This window comes from Cherax quadricarinatus, chromosome 12 (genome assembly GCF_038502225.1).
Source record: "Cherax quadricarinatus isolate ZL_2023a chromosome 12, ASM3850222v1, whole genome shotgun sequence".
Taxonomy (NCBI): domain Eukaryota; kingdom Metazoa; phylum Arthropoda; class Malacostraca; order Decapoda; family Parastacidae; genus Cherax; species Cherax quadricarinatus.
Window position 1 is genome coordinate 38,518,105 of NC_091303.1, and position 16,092 is coordinate 38,534,196.

Below are 16,092 nucleotides of genomic sequence, written 5' to 3' on the forward strand. Positions count from 1 at the left end.
CTCCCTACCCCATGCATGGAATCACTGCCTTCCCTTCATCACTAGCATTCAACACATCATCAAAATATCCTCTCCATCTTTCCAGTATCTACACCTCTCCATCTAATATCACCCTTGTTTCTTCTAAGTCCAGTTGTTGTCTTTGCTTCCTCAAATTATTAATCTCTCTCCAAAGGAGCTCCTTAGTCTCAACAAAATTTGCTGATAGAGACTCATCCATTCTCTCATTGGCTTTCTTTTTTGCATTCTCTCACTACTCTTTTTAACCTCCCTTTTCCTCTCCATATACTCTGCCTTCCATCCATTATTTTTACATTGCAAAAATCTCTTATATGCTATTTTTTTCTCCTTTACTGCACTTTTAACTTCAGCATTCCATTAATTGTTCTTCTACTTCCTGCTTGCACCTATCCTCTTATACACACAAACCTCTGCTGCATATTATAGGAATGTATTCTTAAATTTACTCCATACTGCCTAAGCTTCTTCATATCCTGCACTTTCTCTAGCCCACTTTTTCCAAACAGTTGCTGACATCTTTCTGAAACTGTCTCGTTCCTTAATTCATTTATTTTCACTACTCTTTCTCACTGCTGCCAGTCTCCTTGGGCTTCATCTACCCCTTATTCTTACTGTACCTGCCACCTACTGTATCTAACATCTCTCGCATCTTTTAAAACATGAACATCCTGATGTCTGCCCATTGACCTCTATATTTTTGTATATGAAAAGCATTTTACTAGATATTACCAATATATTAAGACATGCTAATATAGATTTAAAAAAATTCTCATATTTTTCAGGTTATGCGACAATGCTGGATTCCTACGGCTGAGATGCGGCCCTCATTCAGTGATATAGCTAGAAGTTTTCCAGATGAATGACTTGCATCAAGTGTCTTTCCCCCTCCTCCAGCTCACACCTGACATGATAGCACCTCTCTGAAGTGAAACAGAGTCTAGTAGCTGACATATAGATTTCCTTTTTTTTTTAAACAATGTATTATTGTGAGGAACTAATTTTTATAATTTTTTTGTGAGAACAATAAGCTACTCTGGATTTTCAGCGTCGATAAAAGTAAAAGGTTTTATACAAATGAATTCATGTGATAATGGATTTTTTAACGAAGATCTTAATACCTAAGGTTTTCTAAATGTATGTGGGCTCTGTGAATTATTTTTCTGCTGTAAACAGTGCCCAGAGTTTCTCAGACATTTCATTTGGATTGAAAAATTTAATTTTTTAAGCTTTCCAGTATTATGATGGAAGCTTTTAATCATGACAAAGCTGCCAGTTTTATTCTGATAGCAGTAGTGACATTCAACTAGCGATACTTTCACTCACTGTTGGTAGTACCATCTTCTCATGAGAGAAGTTTTAAGGTACTAAGTCAATCTACAGGGAGTTTGAGAATGTATATTCTCTAATAAGATGTAGGATGGAATTGTCCGAGAAGTCAAATTGAAGATGTAAACAAATGATCAAAGGGATGCAAGCTTTAGCAGGTGTATGTGAAGAGGAAGTAAATAATATGTAGACAAGATTAATACATGAACTCTCCTGCATACAGCACAAGGTAAGTGTAAGAATAGTAATGCAAATGTACTCTAATATTCACAAAGTACTTAATGATTATACTGTACTAAATTTTAGCACTAACTGTTAAATTAGAATAATTTCTTGTCTAAAATAATTTAGGCTTACCTTGCTCCATATCAGGAATTGAGTATATTTATGTGCTATTTCTTCACATATACATAAAGAAGTCAGATCTATTATTGTTTCTTTAATTAATATGCCAATTTATTCATATCAATGCTTCCAAAGTTTTATTATGTTGAGGAAGGCAGGGCAAATGTTGGACACAGAGTGGTCTTGGCTTTTGTCAGCCATAACTCGGTGTAGAAATTACGGGACCAGTGAGTCGGCACTTGCACTGTGTTGTATTCCTGTGGTGACATTTATCCACTGCTTGAGGGTTAACTAGGTAATATACTTGAGTACTAGTGTTTACCACTCATTAATAATATATATACTAGTAAATTGTAAGATCAGTTTATGTCTCTTATTTATTGTATTGGCTTTGAAATAATTGAAGCTTGGTAAAGTCTGGTTCTAGTACAATGTTGTCTAGTTGACCCGAATACCTCACATCTGTAAGAGCTAATATGAATCACAGTTAAGAACATTGTGTCAATTAGATAGTAAAGTGTTACAGTCTTAGTGGTGAAGTAGAGTATCATCTCGCACAAGCCACCATTAAGTAGTACAATTTGAGTACTTAGTGACCTTAAAGTAAGCAAGCTAATTTATTTGTCCATCCTTTTGCCATGTCTTGGGACAGAGGTCAAAACAAACTTGCTAGAGTTTGTATTGTATCATAATTTTTGTATGTAACATACTCATTCACTGAATACTATTCAATCTTGTTAAAGTATTTTGCATTTTTATATTGGTATTTGTGGTGAAAGTTTAAGTGTAGATGACAAGCATTTGTACTGCCTGTCTGGTAATGTTTTTTTATAAACATTAAAAATCAAAATGATATTGTAATATATGGTGTACCATATTCACCATCTCTCTGTTAGATCAAGAGTTGACAGAATGAAATACTCAAGCATTTTGGCCACTTTCTTATCATAATATGCTGAGCCTCATTGTATAACTTCTTGTATGAAATAGAAGTAAGGAATTTTAAAATTTATGGTGTACATAATTAGGTTTGGTTAAATTTTTAGAATTTGAAGTGATGGCACTAAAGTAAATAAGCAATTATAAAAAAAGTCATAAATATAAAAAAAATCTTTATTTTATGTCAAAGACACTTATGTATGAGATATTGTTCATCTTAATAAGAAAAAAAAAAGACAGTGAGCATTTAATATAAACTTATGTATCATTTGTAAGATAAAATAGGTGATGTGTTTGCAGATACTCTGTACTAATGTAATTGAAATTGACTTTTTTTTGTAGCCTCTGAAGCCAAATTGTAATATATAACTGTAGGAGTCCTATAGGATGTCCTTCATTGCTGTAGGAGTCCTTTGGGATGTCCTTCATTGTAAGAGTCATTTACAATATCCCTCATTGAAGGAATTCTTTGGGATGTCTTTCATTATTGTAAGAGTCATCTGGGATATTCCTCATCATTTAGGCTTCAGTTAAACAGCTGTTACTGTATTTTACATATTAAAGGGAGAGTTGCTGAAAATCATATTTTCTGTGATCTATTGTACAGTATTACAGTAGTTAGATTGTAGGAATAATGTGACATCAGCCAGACTTGGTTTTGTGCTAATTTTATAAGATAATAAACAACCACTGCTTTCTTAATGTGATCAGTATGCCAATCAGGTTGACAATAAAAACACCACATCTGGGATAAGGAGGTTATTAAAAATAGGAAGACTTGAGTTTACTCTTCTTCCAGTGATAATTTTTTTCAACTTGAACATCGCTTATTGCAACTTTACAGAGTGGTGTCAAATTCTATCAGATTATAACACTTAAGAAAGTCTTGATATAGTAAATATACTCAGATTCTTATTTTCCATGGAGCTACACTTACATTCCTGAGTAAATCCATTTGCAGGAAAGATTTGCATACTTTCAGAGCATAAGTTGAATGCTCTCTTCACTGGTAATTTTAATAAATGTATTACTCTTTCTTCATTGGTCAGTACAACATTTGTACCATCCCACACTACAGAAACTCAAGTGCCTAGTCTCTTTTTGTACCACAAGGTGATGTAGACGAAGACATGAATGATGCAGATTGATTATTGTGCCTGTTCATAATACTGTACCATACTTATCTGAATACAGTACCCAAAGCATTTTATCATATTTCATTTATTTATTCTTATATGTATAATTTAGAATTTTTCTGTATATCAAAGATCAAGTGCTTGAAGCCTTACATATGAAATGGGTAAAAAAAAAAAAAAAAGATACCTGTTTCCATTTTAAGGTTTTCAAGCAAAACACTGAGCATGTCTACATTGCTAAAATGCTTCTTACCATTTAATTGGCTTAAATGTTGAGTTCTCAGGAGAAGCTAAACTCTCCAGGCACTTTTCTTTCACACTCAAAATGCTTCCAGTATTTCTTCTGCAGCATCTGCTTCATACTTGTCATAAAGCACAAAACACAAAGTGTAAATACTTTAAAATCAAAAGCATTCTGAAACACTTAACTAATGAGAAAGGACAATACACATAATGTCTCTTGCATGCTGGTTGCACAAACTATTTTCTTTAATATGCAAACCCATTTTTAACATTTATATAGAAGTGTAAGGTAGTACGGTATTATATGATTAAAATCAAACTGTGAATGAAACTGGATTGAAGAATGGGTTCAGCACATTATGGCATTGAAGTGACATATTACTGTGCAGAATTGATGAAAGCAGTGTCCTTTTTCAAGTCAGCATTTATTGTGGCATTGCCTGCCACCAGTCTGCCTTGGTTGTAGCCTCTCCTGTATCTTGGTGATACCATATTACATAATAATAACCTGTGGCCTCCAGAGTTATATTGAACATGTGATGGTAATGTAGCAGATCTCAAGTCTTTTTATTGGTAGCTTTCAGAAATGTAACCTGTTTAGTTATAATTTAGAGGAAAATAAAATGTCATTCTTGAAATAAGTTAAAATAAAAAAATTACTGAATCAGTGGTAGCATTATAATTCATTACCATTTCTAATATAGCTTATTTTCACCTTGGTAACTAACATATGTGAATAGTGTATGAAAAAAAGACAACAAAAATTAAATAAACATTGCTAATTCAAATTAGTTTAAAAAATAAAAATATCAATACATCAAGGTGCAGATGAGCTGTTAAAATAAGAAAGGTTCAACATTTCTCTGACACACCTGTGTACCTAATGCAGTCATTCCAGCTCAGTTAGCAGTCTTTTTCTATGGCACAATGGTGCAATGTAGCTGATAGTACTATTGTGCACAGAGTATGGAAACCGTTGCACAACAAATTGTGGAATTTGGTGATGTTTACTTTCCAGCATCATACCCTCACTGAATACTCTCAGAAATTGCAACATTGCAATATAAAGGAGTTTTTTCTGTCAAAACAAATCTTGTATAAATTAAAGTTAATGTAACCTTTTCTCAATTTTCCTGGAGAGTATTGTGCACAAAAGTGGCACTCCTGTGAAATAGCTCAAACTTCCCCAACTTCTCACTGCTGGTATAACTGCAGTGAATGTTAAGCAATGTTATCTTTAGAAACCATTTTATTTATGTGTACTAAGAATTGGAAAACAATTGCAAAGTACTTCTTTCCATTCTTGGATAACATTACTGTTGTTTGATAACCTTGGCATTCCAGGTTTGAGTAATCACTGGATGATCTTCAGTCTTGGTGTACTTAGTGAACATGTATGGCCTAATGCATAAGGATGGTAAATGCCAAAAAGTATTTTTTTATACATAGAATTAGGATATTATGGTGATATCAATATTCAGTGGATACATTTAAGTGATTTTTGTAAAAATGTACAGAATATGAATTTTAAATATTGCATTATCTTTCGGCTGTCACTATCAAAATTTACATGATCATCAATAAAAGAGTATATATATAAAAAGGAATATCATTAACCATTGGGCAGAAATGTTTGAAATAATAATTTATTATCGAGGAAATACAGTGGACCCTTGGTTATCAGCCGTAATCCGTTCCAGAAGCTCAGCCTAAAACCGAATTGACCGAAAACTGAAATAATATTTCCCATAGGAATTAATCCGTTCCAGATACCCAAAAATATTCACACAAAAATCATTTTTTTTTTAAAGATTAATTGTACTTTTACATACACAAAACAATGAGAACTTAATAAAATATATACATGAACAATTAACCCTTTGACTGTTTTGGTCGTATATCTACGTCTTACGAGCCACCATTTTTGACGTATATATACTCATAAATTCAGTGGCTTCAAATCGAGAAGGAGAAAGCTGGTAGACCCAAATGTGAGAGAATGGGTCTGTGTGGTCAGTGTGCACCATATAAAAAAAATCCAGCAGCACGCAGTGCATAATTAGAAAAAAAACTGACTGTTTTTCTTAATTAAAATGCTGACTTTGTTTTCTATTTTCGTATAGTATTTATGGTTGTATTCTCGTTTTCTTGGTTTCATTTGATAGAATGGAAAATGTATTATAGAAATTGAGGTGATTTTGATTGGTTTTACTATGAAAAGAACCTTGAAATGGAGCTCAAAGTAGGGGAAATGTTTGATTTTTGCCGATGTTCAAAAGTAAACAAATGATGTCATTTTCCAATAAATGTCTAAGTAGCCATTCTAATATGCAGTCATGAATGGGTTGACATTATTTATATAATTATTACAATATTGCAGTAGTCTGCATAGCAGTAAATCTTCTATTTTTTGTTTGAATAAAAATTCAAAATAGAAAGCAAGAGTAATATCAGAGGGGCATAGAAACATGACTGATGAACAAAGAAAATGTTATTTTAGAGTCAGGAATGTCTGCATTGTTCATTCTGGACCCTATTTTGAAATTGTCATATTTTTTAATTTTCGTGAAATTGGCCAAATTGCAAATTTCTGACCACATTATTGGGTAGTTGAAATTGGTAAATGGGCAGTTTCTTGTACTCAATTGATAGAAAAAATGGAGTTCTAAAGAAATAGCTATGGGTTTGGTCGACTGAAACAATGGAATTAGCCGAAAATAGGGCTCAAAGTGGGCAAAATCGCCGATTCGTAGATATCGTCGAGGTCGCTAACTTCACAAGAGTGGAATTTCATAAGTTTTCCATCAAATTTCGTTCTTTTGGTGTCATTACAATCGGAAAAAGATTCTCTATCATTTCATAAGAATTTTTTTTTTTTTTTTAAATTTTGCGACACCAGGAGACACCTCAGGATTTGGGGTTGCAACAGTCAAAGCGTTAAATCAGTATTACATGCCTTTACTGAAGACTCTTGGCTTATGGAAGATAGGGAAGAGGAGAGAGGCTTGAGGGTCACTTTACCCCTGCATCTCACTCCACTTTGCATACAGGTCCTTAATCACTGAAAAAGGCACATTCTCCCCTCTCTCTTCCTCCTCCTCTGAAGCAATTTCCTCAGCTGTGATCTGTTGCTGTTCCAGATGAAGGTCTTGCAGCTTTACCCTCTACCACCATCATTACCACCTTCTACCCCATCACAACCACTACTACCATCACTACCACTATCACTACCACCCTCTACCACTATCACTACCACCCTCTACTACCATCACAACCACTACCACCCTCTACCACCATCAAAACCACCCTCTACCACCACCACAACCACTACCACCCTCTACAATCATCACTTCCACCATCACAACCACTACCACCCTCTACCACCATCACTACCACTCTCTACTACCATCACAACCACTACCACCATCACTACCACCCTCTACTACCATCACAACCACTACTACCCTCTATCACCATCAATACCACCATCACAATCACCCTCTACCATCACAACCACTACCACCCTCTACCTCCATCACTACCACCCTCTACTACCATCACAATCACTACCACCCTCTACAACCATCACTACCACCATCACAACCACTACCACCCTCTGCCACCATCACAACCACTACCACCCTCTACCACCATCAGTACAACCCTCTACCACTGTCACAACCACTGCTACCATCACTACCACCCTCTACCACCATCACAACCACTACCACCATCACTACCACCCTCTTCCACCATCACAACCACCCTCTACAACCATCACTACCACCATCACAACCACTACCACCCTCTGCCACCATCACAACCACTACCACCCTCTACCACCATCAGTACAACCCTCTACCACTGTCACAACCACTGCTACCATCACTACCACCATCACAACCACTATCACCCTCTACCACCATCACTACAACCCTCTACCACCATCACAACCACTACCATCACTACCACCCTCTTCCACCATCACAACCACCCTCTACAACCATCACTACCACCATCACAACCACTACCACCCTCTGCCACCATCACAACCACTACCACCCTCTACCACCATCACTTCCACCCTCTACCACCATCACTACAACCCTCTACCACCATCACTACCACCCTCTACCATCACAACCACTACCACCCTCTTCCACCATCACTACCACCCCCTACCATAACCATTCTTGTACTTTGCTACAATTTCTTTCTTAAATTCCATCATCTCTCTCACTTTCTTTACCAAAGGAACTTTACTAGGAACTTTCTTTGGGACCATGGTTACTTATTTTGCAATTGCACTTAATCAGCAACAACCAAAAACAATGAATTATATCGAAATGTTTGGATGAATGAGCAGAAGCTTCCTCACTCGTCCAGAGAGACAGCCAGACTGACGCGCGAGTGGCTGGCGGCGGTGGGTTGACGTGTCCCATACGGCCAATAAGCAAAATAACGGCCGATAACTGGAAGCTGAAAACCGGCTGATAACTGAATTGGCTGATAAGCAGAATGGCCGATAACCGAGAGTCCACTATAGAATGATGGAAGGTGTTTTATTTGTTATGCATCTAAGTATGGTTCAGTATTTAACTGTAAATATTTGCTATGAGCTGTGCTGACCTGATATTTTTTTCTGGATAACTTTCAGATCTCCATGGGGAAGTGGAACAGAATTCTTCCTCCATAAGCCATGCGTGTCGTAAGAGGCGACTAAAATGTCGGGAGCAAGGGGCTAGTAACCCCTTCTCCTGTATACAGTGGAACCTCGGTATGTGACCCTGATTCATTCCAGAAAGCTGTTCGAGTGCCGCTCCGTTTGAGTATCGGACAAGTTCTTCCCAACCAATTTTCTGTTTGGTTGTCTGTTATCACTAATTGTCATAGGTCCCATGGTGACTTATTTATTCAAATAATACAAAAAAAAAAAAACACCAAAAATGCAAAGAAACACAAAATAGTTTACAGCGAAGTTTTGGCAGGTAATATTTGTCTGATCGAGTTCTGAGCTTTGTTCGAGAAGTGAGCTGGTTGTATACTGAGGTTCCACTGCATATTATTAAATTTAAAAGGAGAAACTTTCGTTTTTCCTTTTGGGTCACCCTGCCTCTGTGGGATACAGCCACTTTGTTGAAAGAACTTTCAGAAGATAAATAGCAATATGGATGGGGATGGGTGAGGATATATTTTATGTGAACAAAACACAGTATGGTATACAGTAGAGAATCAAGCTGTTGGATAACAGTTACCCATGAAAGTTTTAAGTTCACAGAGAAAAACTACGAGAGCACGTACACTATATATGTGTTAACATGTTCTCAAAAAAGTTATGTACGTACTCTTTGGTATTTAAATGTAAATGTTTGCTGTGAACTAGGCTGACTATTCTTTCTTCATGATGACTGATAGATGATAAATAGCAGTTTGCAAGTGAGAGGGGTGAGGATGCATTTTCTTCACTGAGTCACCCTGCCTTGGCAGGAGACTGCCAATGAACTAAAAGACACACTCATGCACAAGGATCCAGTGGGTCCACTTGGAATATTTCAACACACACTCGTTTATCAACTATATGCTACCTCTTGACCTTGTGCTTCTGAACTTGCCAAAGCCACCTTCGTCCTCTTGTACATTAGAGTCCTATGTTGTGGCACTGCCACTCAGATACTTTTTACCATACTTGGGAATTGCTTAGAATCACACTACCACACCCATGACACAGATGGCAACTGTTGTACAGAGGAGGGATTTGCACCACCAAAACCCAAGGCATAGCACAGGAGGCAGCTACTATAACAACAACAACTACAACTACTACAGCTACCATTACAACTACTACAACTATGACTGCTACTGATACTATACTACCACTGCTACAATACTTCTACTACTACTACTATACTACTCTACTACTACTACTTTACTACTATTACCACTACTATATTATTACTACTACTACTATACTACTACTGCTTTACTACTACTACTGCTTTACTACTACTACTGCTTTGCTACTACTACTACTTTACTACTACTTTACTACTACTACTACTTTACTACTACTACTTTACTACTACTACTAGAGGCATAGGAATCATACCACCAAATTCCCAGGACACAAAAAAGAAACTTAGAACAAAGGTGAAATCCTCAGTGGCACTCAAGACACAAAGGAAGCAGCTGTTGAACAGTGGCAGGAACTCATGAGAAGTAATCAACTAGTGTCAAGTAGGATTATAAGAACTGCTGATAAACTTATGATTGCAATGCAGAGGATCTGTGTACCCTGCCATGAGAAAAACTCTTGCCAGACATGCAGGAATCAGCAGTGATGTCATCCTGACAGGTCAGAACAACCGTTACCATTACATACACTCCATATACCAAAGTACTATATGAAAACAGGAAAGCCCTATGTGTAGTCACAAAGTACCCTTCCCCATCTAAACACACTTGGATGCCCCTTTTAGGAGCAGGGCTCAGATATTCCAACTCATTTGGAGGCATTGTTCTACCTGGGTGATTAAGTCAGCTCAAATGTCCAGAGGAAAGCATTAATCCCACTGAGGACCTGGCATTAATGTTATGGGGTCTTTATACTGATTGGAGGAAACCTGACTCCCTCGCCTGACAGTAGGGAGTGTGGGAAATACTCAGAAGCAGCAATGTCTAAAATGTTTTACCCATCATCTTTGCATGACCCATCCTGGGAGATCTCTTTCCAGCTACTGGAGAAATAGCCTAGGAATTCAATGAGAGGAGAGGATGAACCAGCAAGACTGGACCTAGTATTCACCTTGAGCAGTGCAGAAAATGAGGACATCACATGTGAAAGACCCCTTGGGACCAGTGTTCATGTGATTTTAAGCTTCGAATACATAGTAGAGTTACAAGTAGGGGGAAGCAGGAAGGGCCGGACGAATGAAGCCAAACTACAACAGAGGTGACTACGCAAGCATGAAGAACTTCCTGAACGGGGTTCAGTGGGACAGAGAACTGGCGGGGAAGTCAGTGGATGAGATGATGGAATATGTGATAACAATATGCAAGGAAGCTGAGGAGAGGTTTGTACCCAAGGGTAACTGGAATAATGAAAAAACCAGGATGAGCCCGTGGTTCACCCAAAGGTGCAGAGAGGACAAAACCAAATGTGCTAGGGAATGGCAGAAGTATAGAGGGCAAAGGACCCAGGAGAATAAGGAGACCAGTCGTAGAGCCAGAAATGAATATGCACAGGTAAGAAGGGAGGCCCATAGGCAATATGAGAACGACATAGCAACAAAAGCCAAATCCGACCCAAAGCTGTTGTATAGCCACATCAGGAGGAAAACAAGGGTCAAGGACCAGGTAATCATGCTGAGGAAGGAAGAAGGTGAGGTCACAAAAAACGACCACAAAGTATGTGAGGAGCTCAACATGAGATTCAAAGAAGTGTCCACAGAGGAGACAGAAGGGCCTCCAGAAAAGCAGAGAAGTGGGGTACACCATCAAGTGTTGGACACAATACATACAACCGGGGAAGAAGTGAAGAGGCTGTTAAGCAAGCTAAATACCTCAAAGGCGATAGGGCCGGATAACATCTCTCCATTGGTCCTGAAAGAGGGAGCAGAGGTGCTTTGTGTACCACTAACAACTATCTTCAACACATCTATCGAAACAGGACGACTACCAGAAGTATGGAAGACAGCAAATGTAGTCTCAATTTTTAAGAAAGGGGACAGACACATAGCATTAAACTACAGACCAGTGTCACTGATGTGTATAGTATGCAAGGCCATGGAGAAAATTATCAGAAGAGTGGTGGAGCACCTAGAAAGGAATGAGCTTATCAACGACAGCCAGTACAGTTTCAGGGACAGGAAATCCTGTGTCACAAACCTACTGGAGTTCTATGACAGGGTGATGGCAGTAAGACAAAAGAGAGGGGTGGGTAGATTGCATTTTTTCGAACTGTAAGAAGGCGTTTGACACAGTTCCACACAAGAGATTAGTGAGGAAGCTGAAGGACCAGGCAGGGATAACAGGGAAGGCACTACAATGGATCAGGGATATCTATCAGGCAGACAACAGTGAGTCACGGTATGTGGCGAGGCTTCAGAGTGGGCACCTGTAACAAATGGGGTGCTACAGGGATCAGTCCTGGGACCGGTGCTGTTTCTGGAATTTGTGAATGACATGATGGAAGGAATAGAATCCGAAGTGTCCCTGTTTGCAGATGTAAAGTTGATGAGAAGAATTGAATCAGACAAGGGCCAGGAAGAACTACAGAGGGATCTGGACAGACTGCATGCCTGGTCCAGCAACTGGCTCCTGGAGTTCAACCCCACCAATAGCAAAGTCATGAAGACTGGGGAAGGGCAAAGAAGACCACAGACAGAGGACAATCTAGGGGGCCAGAGCCTACAAATCTCACTCAAGGAAAAGGATCTTGGTGTGAGTATAACACAGGGCAAATCTCCTGAGGCGCACATCAACCAAATAACTGCTACAGCATATGGGCGCCTAGCAAACCTCAGAACAGCATTCCAACATCTTAATAAGGAGTCATTCAAGACCCTGTACACTGTGTACGTTAGGCCCATATTAGAATATGCAGCACCAGTTTGGAACCCTCACCTAGCCGAGCATGTAAGGAAACTAGAGAAAGTGCAAAAGTTTGCAACAAGACTAGTCCCGAGCCAAGAGGTATGTCCTACGAGGAGAGGTTAAGGGAAATTGATCTGATGACACTGGAAGGCAGGAGAGATAGGGAGGACATGATAACAACATATAAAATATTGAGAGGTAAAGACAAATAACAAACTAGTGTATGTTCCTACTACACTACTGTGCAATACCTTGAACCCTCCCTCACTAGCTAGTACCAACTACCTCAAATAATATTCCTATAGTGATATTAATTGCTCAAACTTTATGCTATAAGGCAATTCCTGCTCTCAGATTATTTTCATATCTTAGTGACTATATTGTGTGTGCAATTAGTGTATATTTCAATTACATTATTGTTCAAGGCCCAAAACTATCTTTTGCTAGCTACTACCAACTACCTCATATTATTTTTTACATTTTATAGTACAATAAATTGCTCAACTTATTATATATAACAAATCAGATCTTACTCCCAAATCAATATCATATCTTAGTTACTATCTGCCAATTTAACTTTGTTTACCATTATTTAATTTAGTCCCTATATATTTTCTCGTTTATTTTAGCTTTATTATAGCTTTACATAACAACCTTAGTTCATATATTCACAATTGTTAAAATAATCAAGGTGCTATTCTCAGGTGCTAAAGTGTAATAAGTTCACTATTTTGCCATTACAGTTGACCCCCGAGTTTCATGATTAATCTGTTCCAGAGAGCCCGCCGAAGGTTGAAATTCACGAAACTCGAAACCATTTTCCCTATAAGAAATAATGGAAATAAAATTAATCCATTCCAGACACCCAAAAATATTAAAATAAAATATTTTTTTTTTTTCAAATTAAATAAAGATTTACATAATGAAAACAATCAGAAATCAAGTACATGCATTTAAAAAAATAATAATAACATTACACTTACCTTTACTGAAGACTTCTGCGTGGATGGAAGACGGGAGGAGGGGATAGGAGGAAGGTGTACACTATTGTTTGGAAGGAGAATCTCCTTCCATTAGGACTTTAGGTAGCAAGTCCTTATCTGGGGTTACTTCCCTTCTTCTTTTAATGCCACTGGGAACAACTTGAGAGTCACTGGACCCCTGTCATGCAGAGAGGTCTTTTTCTGGCATTTCTTTAAGATTTCCCTGAAGTGGGACACAACACTGTCTTTGTACATGTTGCAGATATGGCTTGTTTCTGCTTGGTCAGGGTGATACTTTTCAACAAAACTTTGCAACTCATTCCACACTGCACAAATCTCCTTAATCTTTGAAGAAGGCACCTCATCCACTCCCTTCCTCCTCCTCTGAAGCAAGTTCCTCGGCTGTGGTCTGATGCTGTTCCAATTGAAGTTCTTGCAGTTCGTCAGTGGTTAGCTCTTCCCTGTGGTCCTCCACCAACTCTTCCACATCCCCGTCAAAATCCCTCTGGATCGTGTTCCTCACTTTATTTACCAAAGGGCTTGCACTAGCTTTCCTTGGGTCCATGATGATTTATTTAGCAGTTGCAAGCACAAAAAACAATGGATTATTATGAAATGTATTGTATGAACCCACGGGGTGATGGTCACGTTTTGGTAAACAATGGCACACTGAGCGTGAATGGTGTGGGAGACTGGCTTGGTGTGCGAGGTGACAGGCAGATGGGTACCAGACGGTCGCCAACACACGAGTCTTTTCACAAAACTTGAGGCCAAAATTTTCCCCAAAAACTCGCCGAAGGTTGAATTTCACAAAAATCGAGGCTGCCGAAACTCAGGGGTCCACTGTATATTCCCTAGCTCATTAATTTGATCACCACTTTATTTGTTCACCACAAATTTTTTTTTTAGTCCCTTTTATATTGTCTCCTTTGAACATTAAAATGGTATAAAATACCGACAGATTGTTAGGTAAGACACATATGCAACAGTTAGGTATCTTTATTTCGAAACGTTTCGCCTACACAGTAGGCTTCTTCAGTCGAGTACAGAAAAGTTGATAGAAGCAGAAGATACTTGAAGACGATGTAATCAGTCCATCACCCTTAAAGTTTTGAGGTGGTCAGTCCCTCAGTCTGGAGAAGAGCATTGTTCCGTTGTCTGAAACAATATGAAGTTGAAGTAACAGGATGGAGCCTTTATATAGTGCCAGGAGGTGAGACGTAGGTTGCTTTGGGAGGGCAGGTCCCTCTCAAACCCAGCCGTTCTCACTAGTAGAGGTCGAAGTTGATGGTCTGTACCAAGATACCCTTGTGTTGCAGTGTCTGACAGAATGAACATTAAAATGGTATAAAATACCGACAGATTGTTAGGTAAGACACATATGCAACAGTTAGGTATCTTTATTTCGAAACGTTTCGCCTACACAGTAGGCTTCTTCAGTCGAGTACAGAAAAGTTGATAGAAGCAGAAGATACTTGAAGACGATGTAATCAGTCCATCACCCTTAAAGTTTTGAGGTGGTCAGTCCCTCAGTCTGGAGAAGAGCATTGTTCCGTTGTCTGAAACAATATGAAGTTGAAGTGACAGGATGGAGCCTTTATATAGTGCCAGGAGGTGAGACGTAGGTTGCTTTGGGAGGGCAGGTCCCTCTCAAACCCAGCCGTTCTCACTAGTAGAGGTCGAAGTTGATGGTCTGTACCAAGATACCCTTGTGTTGCAGTGTCTGACAGAATGAACATTAAAATGGTATAAAATACCGACAGATTGTTAGGTAAGACACATATGCAACAGTTAGGTATCTTTATTTCGAAACGTTTCGCCTACACAGTAGGCTTCTTCAGTCGAGTACAGAAAAGTTGATAGAAGCAGAAGATACTTGAAGACGATGTAATCAGTCCATCACCCTTAAAGTTTTGAGGTGGTCAGTCCCTCAGTCTGGAGAAGAGCATTGTTCCGTTGTCTGAAACAATATGAAGTTGAAGTGACAGGATGGAGCCTTTATATAGTGCTGGGTTTGAGAGGGACCTGCCCTCCCAAAGCAACCTACGTCTCACCTCCTGGCACTATATAAAGGCTCCATCCTGTCACTTCAACTTCATATTGTTTCAGACAACGGAACACTGCTCTTCTCCAGACTGAGGGACTGACCACCTCAAAACTTTAAGGGTGATGGACTGATTACATCATCTTCAAGTATCTTCTGCTTCTATCAACTTTTCTGTACTCGACTGAAGAAGCCTACTGTGTAGGCGAAACGTTTCGAAATAAAGATACCTAACTGTTGCATATGTGTCTTACCTAACAATTGTCTCCTTTATTTTAGCTTTAAAGAACTACCTTAGCTCAAGTTTTTACATTTGTTAAAATAACTCAGGTGCTATTTTATAGCTTTAGAATATTAACTTTGTCTTATACGTACTTAATTCTAACTATAGATTCACTATAAATCTTATGATTGCAGATATGGAAAATTTTATAGGAGTGATTACTTGTACATACCTCAACAT

At 38.5% G+C, this 16,092-nt stretch overlaps 1 protein-coding gene across 7 annotated transcripts in view; it reads left to right on the plus strand.

The window, feature by feature from the left end:
- Window positions 1-5,088, plus strand: part of Btk (tyrosine-protein kinase Btk29A) — a 728,553-nt gene extending 723,465 nt beyond the window's left edge. For all 7 annotated transcript variants that reach the window (XM_070084310.1, XM_070084315.1, XM_053773706.2 and 4 more), the window contains one exon: window positions 804-5,088. In XM_070084310.1, coding sequence (XP_069940411.1) covers window positions 804-884 — 81 coding nt within the window. In that variant the 3' untranslated portion in view covers window positions 885-5,088. The remainder of the gene's footprint in view (window positions 1-803) is intronic.
- The last annotated feature ends 11,004 nt before the right edge of the window (window positions 5,089-16,092 follow it).